Raw genomic sequence first — 23515 nt, 5'->3', positions numbered from 1 at the left:
CATAGAATCCATACAGTGTGGAAATAGGCCATTTTGCCCAACAAGTTCACACCGACCCTCCGAAGAGTATCTCACCCAGATCCATTACCCCACCCCTATTACTCTACATTTCCCCTGACTAACGTGCCCAAGCTACACATCCCTGAATACTATGGGCAATTTAGCATGGCCAATTGGGGGTGGCAGGGTGGCTCAGTGGTTAGCACTGCTACCTCACAGAGCCAGGAACTGGTTCGATTCCTGCTTCTGGCAACTGTATGGAGTTTGCACGTTCTCCCCATATCTGTGTGGGTTTCCTCTGGGTGCTCCGGTTTCCTCCTACAATCCAAAGATGTGCAGGTTGGGTGAATTGGCAATGTTAAATTGCTCGTAGTGTTCAGGGATGTTTAGGTTAGGTGTATTAGTCTGGAGTAAACATAGGGGAATGGGTCTGGATGGGTTACTCTTCGGAGGGTTGGTGTAGATTTGTTGGGATTCTATATTAATTCATCTAACCTGCACAAGTTTGAGCTGTGGGAGGAAACTGGAGTGGCCGGAGGAAATCCATGCAGACACGGGAGAATGTACAAACTCCAGACAGTCACCCGATGCTGGAATTGTGTCCGAGTCCCTGGTGCTGTGAGGCAGTGATGCTAACCACTGAGCCACCGTGCTGCCCATGCTGACTGAATACTGCCTAGACATCAAGAGCAGTCATCCTCATTTCCACTCGAGTTCAGCTCTTTTCTGCATGTTGGGTCCGGGAATGGGGAGTCCAATGAAGTCAGAAACTGAATGATCTTGGCAGAACTCAATTCAGTGAGGATTTTATTACTGAACAAGCGGTGAAAATATCATTGAGAAAAATCCCTTCCATCTCTTTGCTGATGATCGAGAATAGATTGATGGGGCAGTAACTGGTGAAGTTGAATTTGACCTGCCTTTTCTGCTCCAGATATATGAGCGGAATTTTCTATTTTCTGGGGAAACACCAGTACGTGGCTCTACTAGAACAGGAGAATGTGAGGACTGCAGATGGTGGAGAGTAGTATACCCTCAAAAAGCCTGGCACTGGAAAAGTACGCAGGTCAGAAACCGCCCAAGGTGCAGGAGAGTCAATATTTTTGGTGTAAGCCCTTCATCATGAACAATGAAGAGCTGATTAAGGGCTTATGCCCAAAACATCAACTCTCTTGCTCCTCGGATGCTGCCTGACCTGCTGTACTTTTCCAGTGCCAGGCTTTTTGACGCTATACTAGAACAACTTGACATGGTTCAATTTTTAATTCTGGAGCACTAGTTTGCAGTATTACTACTGGTATGTTGCCAAGCTCCATAGACTTTGCAATATCCTGTATTGTTTTGGTATCATGTGAAATGAATCACATTGACTGAAGACTGACATCTGTGATCTGAGAATTAATAAAGAGTCGAGATGTAGTGGCCACAACATTTATGGCTGAAGATTGATGCAAATGTTTTTGCCATATCTTTTGCACTGAGGTTCTGAGCTCCCTCTTCATTGAAGAGGAGGTAAAGACCTTCCAAATCTGACTAGTTGTTTATTGAATGTGGCTGGACCCTAGAGCTTAGGTCTGATCTTGGGATTGTATAGTTTTGAATGTTGCTTGCTGTTTCCACCGTTTTGTCATGGAGGTCGTCCTCTCCACCAGGTTGAAACCTTATTTTTAGATCTGCATGGTACTAGTGGAATCCCATTTGTTGAGTCTCGTCTGAAAAACACTTCCTGTCCTCCATGCTGCCGCAAATCTTACCTTTAGGATCAAATTACTGCAGATACTGGAAACTTAAATGCAATTTTTTTTTCACTGCACCATACCCCCCAAAAAAATTATATCCTCTGACTTTTCCCAGATGGTGTAATTATCTGATCTGATTTATTTTCATTTAAGATTCCCAGCATCTACCCAAAAAGTCAGTATAGTCTCTCTTATGTTGCTGATCACTCATTAGCTGACTGAAGATGGTTTAACCTGGGGATCATTGTGTCTCAGAAGGGCAGAGAGTTTGAGAAGGAGGGTCCTCCATTGCAACCTCAGCTGGTGCTGGAATTGAGCCCAAGCTACTGACATCACTGTGCACTGCAGACTAGAGTGCAGGCAAATGACCTTCTAACAGGCACAGTAGTACTTTGAATCTACAATCTATTTCTGAAAACTCCTGAGCCACAGTTAGAATCACCTGGATAAACAAATTAACTGATGTCCCAGCAGTTTGTGTGCGTGTGAGTGAGAGAGAGAGAGAGAGAGATAGTGTTCAGGGCCGGAACTGTGTGCGTGGTTCTTTGTTGTGAGCGGACGGGAGTTGCCTGTGCACCGGGGGGAACAGTTTCCGGTCGGGTCCCGGACGCGAGGCGGCGGTAGCAGCATGGCTCAGGATCCAGAATCCGCGTCCGACACTGAGGGCTCCGACTTGGAGGTTAGTGTGTCACCCAGAACTTCAGGCATCGCTCCTATGGCGGCAGCGGCGGTGCTCAGGGAGAGGGTCCCCGGAGGGAGGGAGGGAGGGATTCGGTGAAAATAATTTAAAGGCCTATCTTGTCTGCTGTGTGCCAGACTTTCTGATATCAGTAACTACAGACGGTGGAATGGAGGGTCCTCATACCCAGAGAGTTAAGAGGTTTTTTTTCAAAAAAAAGGAATTAACACGTGGGCTATTGGTGTTGCTGGCTGGACTGACCTTTATTGCCCGTCCCTCGTTGCCCCTGAGAAGGTGGTGATGGTGATGATGAGCTGCTTTCTTAACACTGCAGTCCATCTGCTGTGGGTTGACTCACAATGTCCTCAGGGACCGAATTCGAGGATCTTGATCCAGTCACAGTGATGGAAAGTTAACGTAGAGTCATAGATATGTACAACATGGAAACAGACCCTTCGATTCAACCCAATCTAGTCCCACCTACCAGCACCCGGCCCATATTCCTCCAAACCCTTCCTATTCATATACCCATCGAAATGCCTTTTAAATGTTGCAATTGTACCAGCCTCCACCACATCCTCTGGCAGCTCATTCCATGCACGTACCACCCTCTGTGTGAAAAAGTTGCCCCTTGGGTCTCTCTCATATCTTTCCCCTCTCACCCTAAACCTATGCCCTCTTGTTCTGGACTCCCTGACCCCAGGGAAAAGACTTTGTCCATTTATCCTATCCATGCCCCTCATAATTTTGTGAACCTCTATAAGGTCACCCCTCAGCATCCGACGCTCCAGGGAAAACAGCTCCAGCCTGATCAGCCTCTCCATATAGCTTAGATCCTCCCAACCCTGGCAACATCCTTGTAAATCTTTTCTGAACCCTTTCAAGTTTCACAACATCTTTCCGATAAGAAGGAGACCAAAATTGCATGCAATATTCCAACAGTGGCCTCACCAATGTCCTGTACAGCTGCAACATGACCTCCCAACTCCTGTACTCAATACTCTGACCAATAAAGGAAAGCATACCAAACATGTTTCCAAGTCAGGATGGTGAGTGGCTTGGAGGGAAACTTTAAGTTGATAGTATTCGCGTGTACCAGCTACCCTTTTGATGAAAGTGGTTGTGTGTTTGCAAGGTGTTACCTGTGGATCTTTGAATTTCTGCAGTGTATCTGTAGATAATGCACAGTGCTGCTACTGTGTGTCAGTAGTGAAGGGGGTGAATGTAGGCATAGGGGAGTGAGGAGGTGAGTAACTTGCCACAGTACTCCTGGCCTCTGACTGTATTTATATGGCAAGTCCAGTTGAGTTCATAATCAGTAGTAACTCCAGTATATTGATAGTGGAGGATTCAGGAATAGTAACACTATTTGAATGTCAAAAGGTGGTGATTAGATTGTCACTGCCTGGCATTGATATTTACTGCTTGTCAGCCCAAACCTAAATACTGTCCAGATTTTGTTGTTTGAACATGGGCTACTTCAGTATATGAGGAGTCTCAAATAGTCCTGAACGTTTTGCCAATGATTGCACACTTTCCAACTTCTAATCTTTAGAGTCATAGAAATGTACAGCACAGAAACAGACTCTTTGGTCCAACTTGTCCATGCCAACCAGATATCCCAACCCAATCTTGTCCCACCTGCCAATATCTCTCCAACCCTTCCTATTCATCCAGATGCCTTTTAAATGTTGCAATTGTACCAGTCTCTACCACTTTCTCTGACAGCTCATTCCATGCATGCACCACCGTCTGCATGAAAAAGTTGCCCTTTCGGTCTCTTTTATATCCTTCCCCTTTCACCCTAAACCTCTACTCTCTAGTTCTGGGACTCCCCCACTCCAAGGAAAAGACCTTGTCTGTTTATCCTATCTATGCCCCTCATGATTTTATAAACCTTGATAAGGTCACCCCTAAGCCTCTGACTCTGCAGGGAAAACAGTCCCAGCCTATTCAACCTCTTCTTATAGCTCATTCTCCAATCCTAGCAATATCCTTGTAAATCTTTTCTGAACCATTTCAAGTTTCACAACATCTTTCCAATAGGAAGGAGACCAGAATTGCAAGCAATATTCCAAAAGTAGCCTAACCAATGTCCTGTACAGCCGCAACATGATCTCCCAACTCCTGTACTCAGTACTCTGACCAATAAAGGAAAGCATACCAAATGCCTTCTTCACTATCCTGTCTACCTGCGACTCTACTTTCAAGGAGCTATGAACTTACACTAAGGTCTCTTTGTTCAGCAACACTCCCTAGGACTTTACCGTTAAGTGTATAAGTCCTACTAAGATTTGCTTTCCCAAAATGCAGCACCTCGTATTTATCTAAATTAAACTCGATCGGACACTTCTCAGCCCATTGGCTGACGGAGGGAAGGTCATGATGAAACAGCTGACGCTTGTTGAGCCTTTGAGAAGAGAGGTTGAGAAGGAGAATCCATGGGAATCTTAGCTGGTATAGGAATTGAACCCACGCTATTGACATCATTGTGCACTGTAAACCAACTGTCCACCTTTGCATCAACATAGAACACAGAACAGTACAGCACAGGATTGGGCCCTTTGGTCTGCAGTGTTATGCCAAACATGATGCCTGATTAAACTAATCCCTTCTTCTGTCCTTTGTCTATATATCTCCAATGCATGCATATTCATGTGTTTGTCCATAAGTCCCATAAACCTCCCTCCACCACCACTCCGGCAGCATGTACGTTTCAGTTGGATCCCCTCTTGTCCTTTTAAACTCCGGTGAATACAGAACCAGTAGTACCAAACACTCCATATTCAGTATCAGCCCAGTAAATCTCTGCTATAATCTCTTTTAGGTGATGAGATGCAATACTCCAGGTTCTGTTTCACTCGAGTCCTGCAGTAAGATATCCCTCCTTCTGAACTCAAATCATCTTGTAATCGTGGCCAATCCAGCATCTGTCTTCCTAATTGCTTCCTAATCGGTTTTTCCAAGAATACACAGATCTTTTTGTGCATCTACATTTCCCAATTTTCCACCATTTTAAATAAAGCTCTTTTTTTTTAACACCAAAAAGTATAACTTCACATTTAGTCACATTGTACTGTATGTACCTGCCACGTGTTTAAATTATCTTGAAACTTCCTTGCATTCTTACCTTCAAAACTTTCTTTCTTGTCCAGTTTTGTGTTGTAAGTAGTTGAGAAGTAGGGGGTAATCACAGATAGATCCCTGGTTCCCATAGGAGGTAACAGGTCAAGGTGAGAAACTGTTTTAAGTAGCTTTTCTGGATAGGATCAGATCATATTATTGTTGTACTTCAGCCCCAAGGAGGGGAGTGTTAAATTGTAGAAAACTTGAGTAAATGCATTGTTAATGACTGTTGCAAATTCTTCAGTATTGATTTAATCTCGTACTTGAGCTTTATTTTTGAATTTGTACTGTGTGTCTGCTTTATTTTCTATACTGAGGTTATTTTCTTTGGGGGTAAAATAAATAAGTAGAAATAGTCACATCTGGCAGTGTTTGTGTTGGAATCAACAGTCAGTATTTTAGGATGATCATCAGAACTGCAATGTCATTGATCTGAAATATCAACTCTCCTTTCTTCACAGATGCTATTAGACCACTTGAATATTTCCAACATTTTCTGATTTATTTCAGATTCTCAGAATTTGCAGTATTTCACTTTGGTATTAATATGTTGGAGTTGTATTTGAACAGGGCGTAATAGCAAAATAAACATCAGAATATTGGTAATTGATGAGAGAAATGGGCTTCATTAGTAATTCCAAACTGCTTTATCACATAATTTGGAACTCAGAAATGGCTTAGTCTTAAATTTCAGTTCATGGTATCGGATGTAATGTGTTGATGTGGATAGAGAATTGGTTGGCACACAGGAAGCTGAGAGTTGGAATAAATAGGTCCTTTACAAAGTGGCAGGCAGTGTCGAGATTATTTTCTGAATGATGGCAGGTTTGGAAAAGCTGAGCTGCAGCGAGACCTGGGTATCATGGTAGAACAATCACTGAAGGTTGGCATGCAGGTCCAGCATGCCTTGAGGAAAGTTAATGGATGCTGGCCTTTGTAGCGGGACGATTTACATATAGGAGTAGGGATGTTTTGTTGCAGTTATACAGGGCATTGGTGGGGACACATCTTGCGTATTGTATGCAGTTTTGATCTCCTAGAAGGACATTCTTGCTATTGAGGGGGCCCAGTGAAGGGACACCAGACTGATTCCCAGGATGGCAGGACTGATGTTTAAAGACTGGATCAACTGGGCTTGTACTCACTGGAACTTGGAAAAATGATGGGATTCTCATAGAAGCATGAAATCCTTATGAGACTGGACAGACTAGATGCAGGAAGAATATCCTCTATGCTGGGGTAGTCCAGAACTAGGGCTCACAGTCTAAGAATAAGGAGCAAGTCATTCAGGACTGCAATGATGAAGAATTTCTTTACTCTGAGTTGTGAACTTGTGGAAGTTCTACCATAGAAAGCTGTTGCGGCCAGTTCAAGAGGGAGCTGGACATGATGTTTGCAGCCAAAGTGGTCAAGAGGTGTGGAGAGAAAGCAGGAATGGGGTACTGAAATTGCATGATCAGCCATGATCGTATTGAATGGTGGTGAAGACTGGAAGGGCTGAATGACTTACTCCTGCAACTATTTTCTATGTTTCATAGCTACATGCCACTAGTTTCTCATGGGTTATTTGGTAAAAGGATGATTGAAACTAAAGCTAGTTAATTAATAACTTGTCAAATGTTACTTATGTATTTTTGTCTCTTTAAAATGCTTTTTCTGTGAAGATTTGTTGTGAAAATAATTTAAGTGTTTATCACAAAAGCACCATAGCACTTGTCCAAAAGTAAATCCACAACTTTATCTCCTATGATGGATCAGTTTAAGAAATAAAATAAATCATCTGGAGTTTAAATACCTGGTGACCAATGGTTATTTTTACTTGAAAACAATTCGCAAGTTCTAGTGATTAAAGAATGCAGTTGGAATCCTCGTTTAGATAGTCATTTACAGGACCTGACATGGTAGGTGATTTGATGATGGTGCACGTAGCATCAAAGCAAGTGAGCAATCTGAGTAATTGTCTTTTGCTTGACTGAAGGGCTTTTGCCCGAAACGTCGATTTCGCTGCTCGTTGGATGCTGCCTGAACTGCTGTGCTCCTCCAGCACCACTGATCCAGAATCTGGTTTCCAGCATCTGCAGTCAGTTTTTACCTTCCAAAAAGGGACAACCAAATATGGCATTACACTAATTTAAATAGTAAACTTTTTGTCCAAGTTTAGAAGATGCCTTTCAAACCTTTTTGAGTTTGTATGTGCTTCTTCACTGAGTAAATCAGATGCAGAAGAATGGAAACAAGAAATTATAATTCATGAAACTTTTGTTAGTGAGCAGAATCTTTTTATCTTGGTCCTATTTCATATTGGTTTCTGATGTAAAGCACTCGGGTTTTTCTTTAACCAGTTGCATTTAATTTTTCATTTTATTACAGCTTCAAGATGCATTTTCAAAAGGTTTTCTCAAACCCGGATTGAATGTGGTGGAGGAAGCAAAGAAACGATATGTCAACAACGTGGTGAGATTTTTTTTCTCTTTTACCTTTAATCTCTAATGATCTAAGTATATTGGAGAAGATTGAATATATGTTTGCCACCGGTGTTTACCCTAAGCTAGTTGAAACTACATTCCTAACACACGGATGTTGTACAACTCGGTGCAAAACTGATTCAGTTGAAAATGTGTTGCTGGTTAAAGCACAGCAGGTCAGGCAGCATCCAAGGAATAGGACATTCGACGTTTCGGGCATAAGCTCTTCATCAGGAATGAGGAGAGACTGCCAGACAGGCTAAGATAAAAGGTAGGGAGGAGGGACTTGGGGGAGGGGCGATAGAGATGTGATAGGTGGAAGGAGGTCAAGGTGAGGGTGATAGGCCGGAGTGGGGTGGGGGCGGAGAGGTTAGGAAGAAGATTGCAGGTTGGGAGGGCGGTGCTGAGTTGAGGGAACCGACTGAGACTAGGTGGGGGGAGGGGAAATGAGGAAACTGGAGAAATCCGAGTTCATCCCTTGTGGTTGGAGGGTTCCCAGGCGAAAGACGAGGCGTTCTTCCTCCAACCGTCATGTTGTTATGTTTTGCCGGTGGAGGAGTCCAAGGACCTGCATGTCTTCGGTGGAGTGGGAGGGAGAGTTAGAGTGTTGAGCCACGGGGTGGTTGGGTTGTTTGGTCCGGGCGTCCCTGAGGTGTTCTCTGAAGCGTTCCGCAAGTAAGCGGCCCGTCTCCCCAATGTAGAGGAGGCCACATCGGGTGCCTCCTCTACATTGGGGAGACGGGCCGCTTACTTGCGGAACGCTTCAGAGAACACCTCAGGGACGCCCGGACCAAACAACCCAACCACCCCGTGGCTCAACACTCTAACTCTCCCTCCCACTCCACCGAGGACATGCAGGTCCTTGGACTCCTCCACCGGCAAAACATAACAACACGACGGTTGGAGGAAGAACGCCTCGTCTTCCGCCTGGGAACCCTCCAACCATAAGGGATGAACTCGGATTTCTCCAGTTTCCTCATTTCCCCTCCCCCCACCTTGTCTCAGTCGGTTCCCTCAACTCAGCACCGCCCTCCCAACCTGCAATCTTCTTCCTAACCTCTCCGCCCCCACCCCACTCCGGCCTATCACCCTCACCTTGACCTCCTTCCACCTATCACATCTCCATCGCTCCTCCCTACCTTTTATCTTAGCCTGCCTGGCACTCTCTCCTCATTCCTGATGAAGGGCTTATGCCCGAAACGTCGAATTTCCTATTCCTTGGATGCTGCCTGACCTGCTGTGCTTTAACCAGCAACACATTTTCAACTGTGATCTCCAGCATCTGCAGACCTCATTTTTTACCCGCAAAACTGATTCAGTCAATCTCAAACGAGCTTTGAATCCATGTTTGTGTTAGTGTAATAAACTTTATCAATTTTGAACTGGAAGCTTCTGAAGCAGTTATTCAGTCCTAATCCTGTTGCAATTGTTTTGAAACATACACTTGAATAAGCGCTGTTATTCTCCTTGCTTCAAATTTAGTTGTCAGAGTCTGAAAGGACTGAAGGTTTTTTTGAGATCACTTATTGTCTATCTCTGGTTGTCCTCGATAGTGCTGAACTGAATGGCTTGCTAGGATATTTCAGTAGGCAGTTAAGAATCAACTGTTGTTGTGAGTCGCATGTAGACCAGACCATGTATGAATGGCAGTTTCTTTCGTATAGGACATCAGTGAACCAGAAAGGTTTTTAATCACAATTGACAGTGGCTATCATGGTTTGAACTAGAATCTGAATTCAATGAAAATCTGGAATTAAAATTTTCCTATCTGCTGTGTTGGGATTTGAACCCAGAACATTACCTGGATCTCTGCATTACCAATCTAGTGACAATACCATTAAGCCATCACCACCAAAGTATCTTAAATCTATTATAATAACTAGATCTTTGAGAATTCAAAGTTGGGGAGAAGATTTGTAGCTCGGGTGCTCGTTGTTGTGGTTCTGTTCGCTGAGCTGAGAGTTTTTGTTGCAAACGTTTCGTCCCCTTTCTAGGTGATATCCTCAGTGCTTGGGAGCTCCCTGTGAAGCGCTTCTGTCATGTTTCCTTCGGCATTTATAGTGGATTGTAAGCGAAGCGGCAGAGACAAGCCACTATAAATGCTGAAGGAAACATGACAGAAGCGCTTCACAGGAGGCTTCCAAGCATTGAGGATGTCACCTAGAAGGGGGACGAAACGTTTGCAACAAAAACTCACAGCTTGGCGAACAGAACCACAACATCTTTGAGTATTGACAAATCTTCTGCTGAAAAGAGCATCAAACTGTCCAAGCTTGTTAAGTTGTCCAGCATCGGTTTTACTTATTTCCTTATTCAGGATTGATGTTGCAGCAAGTAATGTATATACATTAGCATGTGGAAGAGCTTGCTGATAAAAACAAGAAAATACTGGATTCATTTTATCGTCTTCAAGAAGGGGGTTGCTGTTAAGTTTTATTCTTCCCTCAATCAGATGCTTCTTCCACCTTTTTTTTCCTAACTTCCCAAACAGAAACAATGCGAATATCTGCTTTCTCCTTGGTTATACCAAGGTTATGACAAAATAATACTGAGGAATGTTTCAGCCGATGTAAAAACTAGTTCATAGAAAAGATTAGTTAAATTAGCTTACAGCTACTGGATTTTATGGAGTTAAAGCAATTGCTGCAAAACTTATAGTAGTTCAAATAAAATTGAATTTTATGCCATGTTATAACTGGAGAATATTGCCATTCAGACTGTGGGTTCAGAAGTGTTAGAGGCTTCCCTTTCTATGTGAAGCTGGTTAATGTGTCCCTGAAATACTGTTGTGAAATCACATACTTTTTTTTGGAACTTCAGGTGGGTTTGGAACAATGTTTGGAAGAATTCAAGAAAAACATTGACTGGATTGAGAGGCTTGACATGACAAATGGCCCAGCTGCTGACATCATAGCATTGACTGAAGGGAAATCGGTGTCACAGGAACGTTCAGATATTGATCCAGATGATGACTTCCAACGTGAGATGTACTTGTAGGTACAAGATTTAAGTTAGTTTCCACCTTTAAGGGATATGTATATATCTGCAAGAAGCTTAGCTTACAGAGCATTTAAAATAAAAGTAAAGACTAGAAGTATACAATGTTGGTTGGCTTTTTTCACTTAAAATTTATTTTTCTCATTTTAATACAAGTGTTTTAAACAAAGTTTTAAGTTTTCATTGCAGCTTTATTGCAATAATTTGGCATATTAATTCCAGCTTGCAAGTTAGGCTCCTTTAAACTCAAAGCATTACCTTTGTGGGCTCAAAATACCTCCTTCCTGAATGGTGTAATTTGACATTGTGCAAGTCATCACTCAGTTGGTCACACTTTCACATCTGAATCAGAAGACTGATAATTCCTAGTCCTCCTCCCAGAGATTTAAGACGACAAATCTAGGCCATTAGACTGCTGCAATATTGGGGGAGTGCTGAACTATCAGGGACTTGCTGCTTTTCCAGTGAAACTGGGTCCAGATCCACACTCTGAGGTAAAGGATTCTGGGGCAATATTTCAAAGAATGGCAATGGAGTTATACATGATGTCTGGCAAACATTTAGCTTTGATTTAAATTCATTTAAAAATTATCCAATTATTGTTGCATTACTGTTTGTGGGAGTTTACAATGTGCATGTTTGCAGCTGTATTTTCTACAGGACACACTTTTTTTTGTTTTAAATTTAAGGCTTCTCTTTGATTTTCAGGACCTCTTTTTGATTTTTTGAAGACTACTTTGTTTTTATTCTCACTATCACCCTTTATTGGGTGATGCTGTCAATTACAAACAATATCTTTTCTATTCATTCAGAAGCAGAATTGATCAATATCAGCTATCCATTTTACAGATGAAAGCACTAAATGCCAAAACACAGTATTTAAATTGGCACATTTGGCATAAATTAACATCAAAATTTATTTTTCAGAATAACTGACATACACTTCTACACAGTGTTAAAATCACCTTTAAACACACCATCCAGATTTGATAAGGTCACACCAACACATTTGTATGATATTTTCGAAGTTGGAATATTTAACCAGGCAGTTGTTATCCTTTTTGCTGCATCTCCTGTTTAATTTGTGACAACTAACAGTGTTCGTTACAATAGCATCCACTGCACTTTTCTTCCTCAGAGTAGCTCCTGAACACTTGCAGGTTTAAACTAGCGATACCATGTTTATTTGCAAATAATATGCTACTCCAGTTACGTGGAGTTTTCTTAGTTCCTATTTACTTTGATTATTTCATTGTTGATGGAATTGCATCTGTTCTCTCTTCCTTGCAGCCTCCCTCTTTCTGCTGCTCCATTTCTCTCCCCTACAATTGCACTTCCCTCTCTCTTCATGTCCCCATGCAAATCCTTCTGCTCTCTTCATGCCTCTGTCACTTGCTGCCTCTCCCTCTTTTACCCTTTACTCCCCTTGGGGAAAAGGCAATCTCGGCAAAATGGGTGCTGCCAGCTCACGACCTCGCCTTTGGCAAAAAGGCCTTTGCTCTCTAGTGTGACATTAGCAAGTCATCTTCTAGCTTTTGTCCTGTTGTGTTCCCAGCACCACATCCTAGCTGGAGAACTCTGTTCCTGGCTCCAATTACTTCTTAGCGTCCAGCATTTACTCCTCAGTGACTCTTACTGGTAGCTCCGGCTTCCCTGCACCTCCAATCACACTTTTTGTTTCTCTTGTTGACTTTGTTGCTGACAAGTTCATTATTTCCTTCCATTTAACAATCCTTCTCCAATTAGTTGGCCCTGTGAGCAAATTTTCAGGAACTTTTGCGGTATTTGGGCATTCACCTGCTATCAGTTTTGAGTGCTGATTTGCTAAATTAAAAGATTGAATACATCAGTTAATTGTAAAACATTTTGGAAGCCCTGGGGTCGGTGACAGGTGCTACGTGAATCCAAGTGTTTTCTATTTGTCTTATTTCTTATTCCACTATGTTGAATTTCTGAGAAATACAAATGTTTTCTGTACATGTTACCTACCATAAAAAAAACTATGTGTTTACATGCACACTTTTTGTCAAGCTGTTGTATATGTATACAGTTCACAATGCTTTTCAGAGTGGAAAGATTCTACTGTTCAAATGACTAAAGCTTTTGTTGGCAGGAAAACGCCTTACATTGAAGCTGTTTTGTTTAGTTTTTTTCCTCTGAGTCCCATTTTGCAGATGGAACAGATGTTCTGTTTAGCCGGAGGCTCAGTTGATGACTAATTTTATTTAATGAGGTATACCACCATTGACCTTTACCCAGATTATTTCCAAAGGAGGCTATGTAGCATAATATTGTGGTGTGGAAGATGTGCAGTTAAACTCCGATGTTATTTTATGAAACAATGGAGGGGTGATGAGGGAAGATAAATGGGTTATCTTGTCAGGTACCTAGGTTTCTTGCTCCCCTTCAAATCCAGTTAATTTTTAACATCAATTAGAATTAAATATCAAGATTTGTGTGTCTTTACATGTCATGTCTTGAAATGAATTGCAACCATTTCAAGATAGATATTCATCCATTTCCAGTGCAGCTTCTTCCAAGCTGAAATTACAATGTCTTTGATTTTCTGTAATAATTTCCTTTCTTCTTCAGTTACCGTCAAGCACAAGCAACAGTTTTAGATGCATTGCCTCAGCTAAACCAACAAAAAATTCCAACAAAAAGACCAGATGACTACTTTGCTGAGATGGCCAAATCAGATCAACAAATGCATAAGGTGGGTGACTACCAGTCTGTCACGTACTTTAGTTTTAACTAAACATGGAGTTAACATGGAAAACTGTTATATGATTTCTTAGTAAGTGCTTGATATAAATTCAAGATATTGTTTCAAAGCAAACAATTGGACCTTAAGTTTTAGACATGGAAGACGAAAAGTGATAGAAAATGTTTAATCCTCAAATGTGCTTTGTGGCATTTTCAACCACACAATATTTGAAATCTGTTCATTTGGTTGATCACTTTATCAGTCCGACCACAAGAAAATAACATCGATGCTTGGAAGTGGGTTGGCGAGATTTTTATTTGTATTTTAAGACCGGTAGAGATTTTCTTGATCCTGGTTCATTGAATGATTTTTGAGTGTTCTCAGATACACATTGTAGGTGGAGAATCTTGCGTTGTTTAATCAATTGGTTTCCGTTTCACGACCAAATTGGAGGTTCAAGCCCCACACTGGATCTTAAGTATATAAATTAAATTGGGGTTTCAACATGTTAATAAGATCATAGATATTTATCCTTTCAAGCTAACAAGCAGAGATACTAACAATGTGGTCAGTAGTTTAAGTGAATGTTGATATTCTATATCGTATAACTGTTTTGGGGGGAAGAAAAGGGTATTCATTTCAAGAGTTTTGACCTGCATTCTTTCCTAAAAACATGATTGAAAACGAATTAACTGGTTGCTCAGTTATTTGGAGCATATTTGCCTACATAGCATGGAGGGCACATTTGAGCTGTTTACTACAGTTATTTCCATTTGCTGTAATAAGATCCCATGTTTAATTTCTTTCACTGTTTTGCTAGATTCGAGAAAAAATTTTATCAAAGCAGATCTCCATGGAAAAGTCTGAAAAGGCTAAACAGCTTCGAGCATTGCGAAAATATGGCAAAAAGGTAATTTTTTTTGTCCATTTGAACATGTATGTGTAAGATTTTTATCTTCAAAATGAATATGTTAATTCATGATTCCTAACTTATTGAGGATTTCTGATGAAAGGCTTTTGCCTGAAATGTTGATTTTCCTGCTCCTCAGATCCTGACCTGCTGTGCTTTTCCAGTACCGTTCTGACCTTGACTCTAATGTCCAGCTTCTGCAGGACTCACTTTCGCCTTATTCTGAGGATGGCAGTAGTCTTAGTTTTGGTCTTATTTCTCGATTTACTGTTGTGATACTGCAAATGAACCTAATGTTTGAAATGCAAAATCCAGTTTGCTAGTTTGCATAGTACCTCAAATTGTTGTAATTATGTTTGCAACATAAAAACCGATATTAGTTATTTGTTGAACAGCAACAATATTGTAGTTATTTACAAAAGATAATCAGTAGGAGCAGGGATAAGCCATTGAGTCCTTTAGAGCCTACTCTATCTTTCAGAAAGATTATGGCTATTCTGATATTGGGCTCAACTCCACTTTAAAATTATTGGGAAAAGGCAGTAAAGTGTCCGATAGTTTAAAAGATCTGTCTGAATTGCGTTCTGGCTATTTATTCCAACAAGTTTCTCTACAAATACATTAAAAATTGTTCCATATGTTTTAAATTTATTGAATGACTTTCTCATTGCAATTACTCAGTAGTTCCTTTCAGTGGAAAGCACAATAGACTTTAATGCCTCTGGTTCATGGATTTGACTCTTGTCTGTTTCACACTAGTAGGAAAAAAAACACATCTTCAAGCAGTACATTTATCAACTGGGCAACTGATCTGATACTGTAAATATAGCCATAAAAGTGGTGATATTTAAACAGGATGGATACTTTCATGTTTGGATATACAGGTCGTTCTGCTATTAATGCGAATTTGCTATAACACGATTGAATTGGGGACACTGTTTCTAAAGTGCGAATTTTGTAAAGTGTGTATTGGTTATAACACAATTCCAACCCCAATAGTTTAAATGATGCTGCTATTGCACTATTTTCTTATAACACGGAATTGCATGAGAATGGAACTACAATGTTACAGCAGCACTGACTGTATAAAAATAAAAATCTCCCAGTAATAGCTGATGCCTTTTGAAATAATATGCCATAAAACCAGCTGCCGGGCAGTAGCTGATCCAAGTGGTAGTTCTTTGTATATGTGTGCCACCACAGTAATTGTCAGCCCACCATTCAAATACAGACTATCAGAGTGAAATCTGATCCTGTCCTACCCAGCATTCACACAAATATACTTTCCAAAAGATGTCTTAAAAGATAATCAGAATCAGAGTTCCTGATGTGCTTTGTTTCCAACACACACTCCGGAACTTTAGATTCAAGTTTTGTTAGAATCTTTCTTCGCGTTTATGCTGTTAACAACTCTTTTTACAAGCATACTTTAGTTATGAGAACATGGGGTATTTTTGAAGACATCTCTAATTGTTGGTATCATCGTAGTGAAAAATGAAAGTAAAAACTAATAGGAAGAGAAGTAAGCTGTTTATTTTGATATCAAAACATAATACCAGGAAAGGTAATAAAACCAGCAAAATGTTGTACGGAACTGTTTTAGAAATTGCAGTTTACAAGTTATTGATATTGTAGAAACCACATATATTTAAAGTTAATACAAATTTAAGTTCTTATCAAATGGTCGCAGCTCCTTAAGATGTCACAAAAATGGTTAAGCAGGATAAGGACTTCGGAGTTGAGTGATGCAGGATAGGTTATTGGATAGGAAGCAGGAATAAAGGGGTAACGGACAATTTCAAGATTGTTGCCTGTAACTGGTAGAATGCTAAAAAGATCTGTGCTGGGGCCACAGTGATTTACAAAAATCCAAGCTTAATTATTTAGGTTTGCTGGCAATAGAAATCTCAGTGGGAATGTAAACTGGAAACTTCAGTTCTAAAGAGATAGAAACCAGTTAAGTGATTGCTCAGCAAGGTGACAGACGAAGTATAATGTGGGAACTGAGAGGTTATTCACTTCGGTAGTAAGAAAAAGGGAACTTATTTTAGAAGTTACATGTCTTTTAACTCTGGTCACAAATTTAACATGCTGGTACAGCAAGCAATTAAACAAAGAACAAAGAAACGTTACATACAGGAACAGGTCCTTCAGCCCTCCAAGCCTGAGCCGATCCAAATCCACTATCTAAACCTATTGCCCAGTTCCTAAGCATCTGTATCCCTCTGCTCCCCACCTACTCATGCATCTGTCCAGATGCACCTTAAATAAATCTACCGTGCCTGCCTCTACTACCTCTGCTGGCAACGCCTTCCAGGCACCTGCCACCTTCTCTGTAAAGTACTTTGCACATGTATCCCCCTTAAACTTTTCACCTGTCACCTTGAATGCATGACCTCTCGTTATTGAATCTCTCACCCTGGGGAAAAAGTTTATCTCTATCCACCCTGTCTATACTCTCCATGATTTTGTAGATCTCAATCAGGTCCCCCCATAATCTTTTTTTTCTTCTAATGAAAATAATCCTAACCTATTGAACCTCTTTTCATAGCTAGCACCTTCCATACCAGGCAACATCCTCGTAAACCTCTGCACCATCTCCAAAGCATCCACATCCTTTTGGTAATGTGGCTACTAGAACTGTACACCATATTCTAAATGCGGTCGAACCAAAGTCTTGTACAATTTTAACATGACCTGCCAGCTGTTATACTCAGTACCCTGTCCGATGAATACTTCTTGACTAGTCTATCCACCTGTGCAGCCACCTTCAAGGTACAATGGACCTGAACTCCCAGATCTCTCTGCTCATCAACTTTTCCCAAGGTTCTTCCATTTACAGTATAGTTCAGTGTAGAATTAGACTTCCCAAAATGCATCACCTCACATTTGCCTGTATTGAACTCCATCTGCCACTCTTCTGCCCGACTCTCCAGTCTAACTATATTCTCCTATATTCTTTGACAGTCGCCTATGCTTTCTGTTACTCCACCAATCTTCATGTCATCTGCAAACTTACTGTTTACACCAAAATTGCCCTCTTCCAGATCTTCTCTGTATATCACAATCTACTGATCCCTGTAGAACACCAGTGGTCACCTTTTTCCATTTCGAGAAACTCCCTTCAACTACTACTCTGTCTCCTGTTGCTCAACCAGTTCTTTATCCACCTAGCTAGAACACCCTGCACACCATGTGACTTCACTTTCTCCATGAGTTTGCCATGGGGAACCTTATCAAATGCCTTACTAAACTCCATGTATGTGATATCTGCAGCCCTTCATCTGTCAATTTGGTCACTTCCTCAAAGAACTTCATGTTGGTTCTTTTCTAAATATAAATAGATTTTATCCCTCAGCACATTCTCCAGCAACTTTCCCACCACTGACATCAGGCTCACTGGTGTGTAGTTACCCGGAATATCCCTACTACCCTGTGCAGGAGACAATATGAGCAACCCTCCAGTCCTCCGGCACCTCATCTGTGTTTAAGGATGCTACAAAGATATGTCAGGCCCCAGCTATTTCCTCTTTTGACTCCCACTGCAAGCTGGAATAGATCCCATCCGGTCCTGGGGATTTGTCCACGTTAATATCCTTTAGGAATTTAATTAGGAAGGTAAAGAATACATAGACTCAAATCCCCTTGGAATAAAAGTCTAAGAATAAGGAAGTCTTGCTGCAATTGTACAAGATTTCGGTGAGGCCAAACCTGGAGTATTATGTGCAGTTATGGATTCCAAATCAAAGGAAAGTATGTTTGCTATGGGGGAATAGCAAAAGTTCACTAAATGGGTATCTGAGATAAGAGGCTCAATAAGTTAGGCCTGTTCTTTTCTGGAGTTAAGAAAAATGAGGGGTAATTTCATTAAACAAAGTTGTGAAGAACTTGATCACTTAGACTCCATGAAGTTGCTTCCCTTGGCTTTGGGAGCCTTAGGAAGGGCAGAATTTCAGGATCGGGGTTTGCTCATTTATGATGAACTTAGGAAAAATCTTCTTAAAAGTTGTGGATCCTTGGAATTCTGTACCTCATAGGGTTAAAAATGTTACATTGTTGAATATATTCAAGGTCAAAAATCAAACAACACACTATTCTAGTCTAACAGGTTTATCTGAAATTGCAAGCTCATCGTGAATATATTTAAGGCTGTGATGGATGGAATGTTTGTTTGGTTTCTTCTAGACTTGAGGACTACATGAAGCAGATTGGAAGTTGAGATGTGAAAGAGATTAGTTATGGTCATATTAAAAGGTGGTTCAGGTTTCAGGGCCTCTGGTCTGCTTATGTTGAAAAAGCCCTCTTTGTCACAGGTTTGCAATATAAATGCAGCAGTAATATTCCAACTGTCAACAAAAGCTTGTTCTTTCTTGATTTGGATTCAAGCTGAAGAAAATTTGACAGCTTCAGAATTCAAGCTCTACTGAAGCAACCGTCCATATGTATGAAAAATGGAACAGGTCATTCATGCAAAAGCATCACATGATTCACTTTATTTTAACAAGCTAGAAGTATACAGTTGTCTGCAAAGACGGTTTGAAACTTGTTAATTAATACTATTAATTTGACCATAGGTTCATACAGAAGTTATACAGCAACGTCAGAAAGAAAAGAAAGCCATGATGACAGCAGTGAAAAAGTACCAGAAAGGTTTGTTCTGAAGTTTACCCATTAAGCCAAAAAATTTGGAAATTGCCATAATTTTAACAGTTTTTTCAGAATCCAAGATATTGGAGTAAATCCAATATATGCAGAGGCATTTTGTTTTGGTGTTTACTCACTCGTAAAAATACAGATGAATGAGATTGTTTGATTCTGCATTTTTCAATCTTCAGGACTCTCTGACAAACTGGATTTCCTTGAGGGTGATAAGGTTACTTCAAAAACAAAGAAAGAAGGTGGAAAAGGATCAGCAGCTGGAATTAAACATTACAAGCAGGGGTAAGGGATTATGTTGGATATGAAAGTTCACTGTCTTTAATTCTTTGTTTTTTTTATTGTTATTAGATGTAATTAAATAGATTTAAAAAGACTGACCGGTAAATTTATATTGTCCTCATCTGGAGTGTGTCCTCACAAAGCCATTAAAAAAGATTTTCAAATTTTTTGCAGCCTTCTAGCTGAACATTGGAAATCAAAATTCACTGATGCAAGAAACTGCCATTTAAAAGAGAGGGAAATGTATGTGTTACATGCAAGGGGCAGAGACTATGAAGTTGTATGACTTTTGTAGTCCACCTTAAATTTTTTGTTGTATAGTATCTGCATTAGACTAATGCAACATATATATAAAGCATTATGTATCAAAGTAGGCAGTTCGAGGTGGTCTTTCATAGGAGGCTTCCGAGCGTGCAATTAAGTTCAATAACCCACAAGCTGTACTCCAGTTAGAATAAGAACTATTGCTTTGTGTTCTGCATGAAGTAGTCCCAGACTTGAGGCCACACCTGCATAAAATTGTAGGGCCCAAGGACCTCTAAACTTTTTTTCCTCATACATGGACTTTCGAGTTCTCTGTGTGGTCTGTTTTAAACAGAAGTGAAAATCCTGTAACTGTGGATAATGGTGTGTATATATGGTGTTCGCCAGCAGCTATCCAGCTTACAGCTAATTTTCAGGGCCTATTAAATTAGTTATTAACAGCCAACTGTTCACTTTGAATTCAGAGTAAATGCAAAGAGGAAATACAAAAACGAGAAGTTTGGTTTTGGAGGAAAGAAGAGAGGCTTAAAGTGGAACACCAAAGACAGTCATGATGATGTCTCCAGCTTCAGATCAAAAGTTGCTCATTCCAAAAGCAATAGTTTTGGCAAAGGAAGAAAGAAGAATGCAAATGTGAGTATTTTTCCGTTAGTATTACAGTTCCTGCAAAGAGATGTTTAAGTTTGACATTGTATTAGTAAGTGAAATTCCAGAATAGGGATATTTGGCAAAAGTAGCTCCTGTTGTTGGCTACTTTTTGATTCATATTAGCTCCTTCATTAGGTGTGGAACCATGTAGCAACATCTACCTTTTTATCTGTTTTGATGTATGGGGTATTTGGACACTCTCAGCAGTAGCAATAGAAAAGTTCATCAGTATTATCAACCATCCATTAAATTTAAAGCCATAACACCCAAGACGAGCAATGATTTCCCAGACATTACAGTATTTAAAATGGCATTAGACTACCGGCATAAAAGAATAGATTTCCAAAGTAATTGACACACATTTGTACATTCAGAACCAAGATTCTAACCCCACCAACCAGATTGGTGAGGTCACAGCTAATTCATTTCCACCACAATTTACAAAGCTGGAAAATTTTAACCACATAATCATTGCTATTCTTGTTGTATCCTAGACCATGGTCTCAGATTTAAGTTTAACAATTGGCACATTGTTCATTGCAAGAGCAACCACTGCATTTTTCTCATTTGTGGCTCCTGAACATCTACAGCTATAAGATGAATATTTTTCTTTTATTTTGCAATTGTAAATGAATCTTCCACAGGATTTGGATGCAGCCTCCATGTGTTGTCAGTGTTGTGGATAGTTTCTCATCTATTTTAAAAACCATTGTAACATCTAGTAATAAGCACTAACTTTTCCCAGTCTTCCTGCAGCTATCAGGTATTGAATGGTGGAGCAGAGTCTAAGCTGAATGGCCTAATTTCCCATTCTATGTCTTATGGTCTTCTCTGAGCAACTTCAAATTGGAAACCAAGTTAAATGCACTGGAGTTTAAATGGAATGTAATTCTTATTGATGGGGTTTATTTCTTTGGGATAGTAAAGTGAACCATATTTGAATTCAGTGGGTTTCTAGACTCGACACCTGAAGTTTAAATAAAACTCCAGTTTTAATTGTAATGAGGAAAGCACTAACCAATTTATATTCTACCGATGATCATTTGCCTAATGTTGGTAAGACAATTCTTTCCAACCAAACCTTTCCTATGGTGTTTTTGTTCTATAGAGTCATAGAGATGTACAGCAGTAGTACAGTAACTTACATTTTGACACTTTTTTTAAAAAAAAGTAGCATTTTAAATGGTAACAGTATTGTACTAAACTGAAGAAAGTGAGGACTGCCGATGCTGGAGATCAGAGCTGAAAATGTGTTGCTGGAAAAGCACAGCATAAGCCCTTCAGGAAACGTCGATTCTCCTGCTCCTTGGATGTTGCCTGACCTGCTGCGCTTTTCCAGCAACACATTTTTCTGTACTAAACTGAAGCCCAAGTTACTATCTTTAGTGTGGTAACAGAGAAATCTGAAGAAAAGAAAATATTCAGTAAAGCTACACTTTTTCTCTAACAATTGTGTGTCTTTGGCATTCCCGTCCTCAAAAGGCAATGGATGCAGTCTTTAACTATTGTTAAGATAGTGAGCAATAGATCCTTGATTACCAAGGAGATGAAAGATTATCAGGAGTATTGCATTGAAGTTAAAATTGAATCAGCCGTGGTCTTATTGAATGACGTTACAAGCTTGAAGGGCCAAGTGGCTGCCTCGTTTCTTATTTGTATGTATGTCCTCTTCCCTTTACACTTTTTGAGTAGTTTATGTTTCTTCTAATTTACAAGAGGTATAATTTTCTTTTTGGAAGGGAAGAATGACTCGCCTTTTTTTCTCTGTGTCTCTCTCTCTCTCTCTCTCTCCCCCCCCCCCCCCCCCCCACTCACACAATATATATCTCTCTATTGTAATGTGTCATCTTTAATTTGCAGAAGCGCCCTGGCAAGAGGACTAGACAGAAGATGAAAAACCAGGCACGATAATGAAGTGAAAATAGAAGGATATTGTTACCCATTCCTCCACTGTGTGGGGTAGAATGAACTTGGTTTTCCTTTTATCATGCTTAGATTTTTCATGAACATATTGAATCGTGCCTCCAGAAGAAAAGAATGTTTTTCATTAATTACAGCATATTTGGTTAGAACTTGTTTGGTTTGGATGGTATCAAAATCTGGAAACGTTGTCTTGTTAAATATTGGGACGTGAAAATTTTTGGAAATCACATAAATATAATGGTTCCTCCTTATTACAAGATTTAATTACCTTAATGTAATTTTCAAATTTAAGGATATTAAAAAGTGACATTTTGGTCCTGGAATAAGCTTGTTAAATTGTGATAAATACAGGTCTGTTAATGCAAAAATAAATTCTGACATCTCTTTTTTTTTCCCCATCTTCTGGTCTGAGTGCTTACATAAAGTAACATTTTCTTTCTCTGCACTGCATTTAAAACAAAAGTATTTAAGGTATTTACAATTATTATTTTAGTCAGAAATGTTGTTGTGATTAAATCTGTCAATCCTCAATAAGTAGGATGTCCACAGGAAATTTGATGACAAAAATCACTGCAGTGTATATAAATGACCAAAAAAAAGTAGGAACTGAATAATAAACTAGCCACTATTCCATTTGGTTTTACTTTCATTGTAGTGCTTATATTTTAAAAAAAAGAAAATTTCTCAGGGACCAAATGTAATGTTCTTTATTTTTCATTTGGTTCTTCTGAATCATGTTTTATTTTCTGTTCACTAGAGTTGTTTCTATTCAAGACAATCTGTTAATTAGTAGAAAGGGTTTGAAAACTCGTAAATAAAAGGAAGACTCATCATGACTTTTGTTGCAAGCTATATTGTGACACTGGTTTAGCTGAGATTGGCCAACATTTGCAGTGACTCAGTTTTAGCCAAATTCACTGATGTTACTAGGAAACACCTTGCCTATTTAGTTGAACAGCTGTCATACTTGAGTGTGGAAATTTACAGTCTTTCTGGAATTATTGATCTTTAGTCAGACATCTTTGAAATAATCATTGTGCAACTTCTAGATATTTGTCCGATAATTCCAAGTGATTCTGCAACAACTTCAGAGATTGTGCAAGTGTACATTCTTAGCAA

The 23515-nt window shown here is 39.9% G+C and overlaps 1 protein-coding gene across 1 annotated transcript; it reads left to right on the top strand.

The window, feature by feature from the left end:
- Window positions 1–2322: 2322 nt before the first annotated feature.
- Window positions 2323–22793, top strand: ebna1bp2 (EBNA1 binding protein 2). Its single transcript, XM_060829846.1, has 9 exons — window positions 2323–2418; window positions 7915–7998; window positions 10830–11002; window positions 13599–13722; window positions 14534–14623; window positions 19198–19273; window positions 19459–19564; window positions 20290–20458; window positions 22334–22793. Exons 1-9 carry the CDS (start codon window positions 2368–2370, stop codon window positions 22382–22384), a joined length of 924 nt encoding a protein of 307 aa, XP_060685829.1. The 5' UTR covers window positions 2323–2367; the 3' UTR covers window positions 22385–22793.
- The last annotated feature ends 722 nt before the right edge of the window (window positions 22794–23515 follow it).

The sequence above is a fragment of the Hemiscyllium ocellatum genome, chromosome 9, assembly GCF_020745735.1.
Source record: "Hemiscyllium ocellatum isolate sHemOce1 chromosome 9, sHemOce1.pat.X.cur, whole genome shotgun sequence".
NCBI lineage: Eukaryota > Metazoa > Chordata > Chondrichthyes > Orectolobiformes > Hemiscylliidae > Hemiscyllium > Hemiscyllium ocellatum.
The sequence above is the reverse complement of the archived record's forward strand: the minus strand, read 5'-3'. Positions and strand labels throughout refer to the sequence as shown.

Excerpts from the sequence above, each read along its gene's own strand:
- ebna1bp2 (XM_060829846.1), top strand. The coding sequence starts at position 2,368 with ATGGCTCAGGATCCAGAATCCGCGTCCGACACTGAGGGCTCCGACTTG. Across the intron at positions 11,003-13,598 it reads TTCCAACGTGAGATGTACTT|TTACCGTCAAGCACAAGCAA; the intron begins GTAGGTACAAGA and ends TTTCTTCTTCAG. Across the intron at positions 13,723-14,533 it reads CAGATCAACAAATGCATAAG|ATTCGAGAAAAAATTTTATC; the intron begins GTGGGTGACTAC and ends CTGTTTTGCTAG.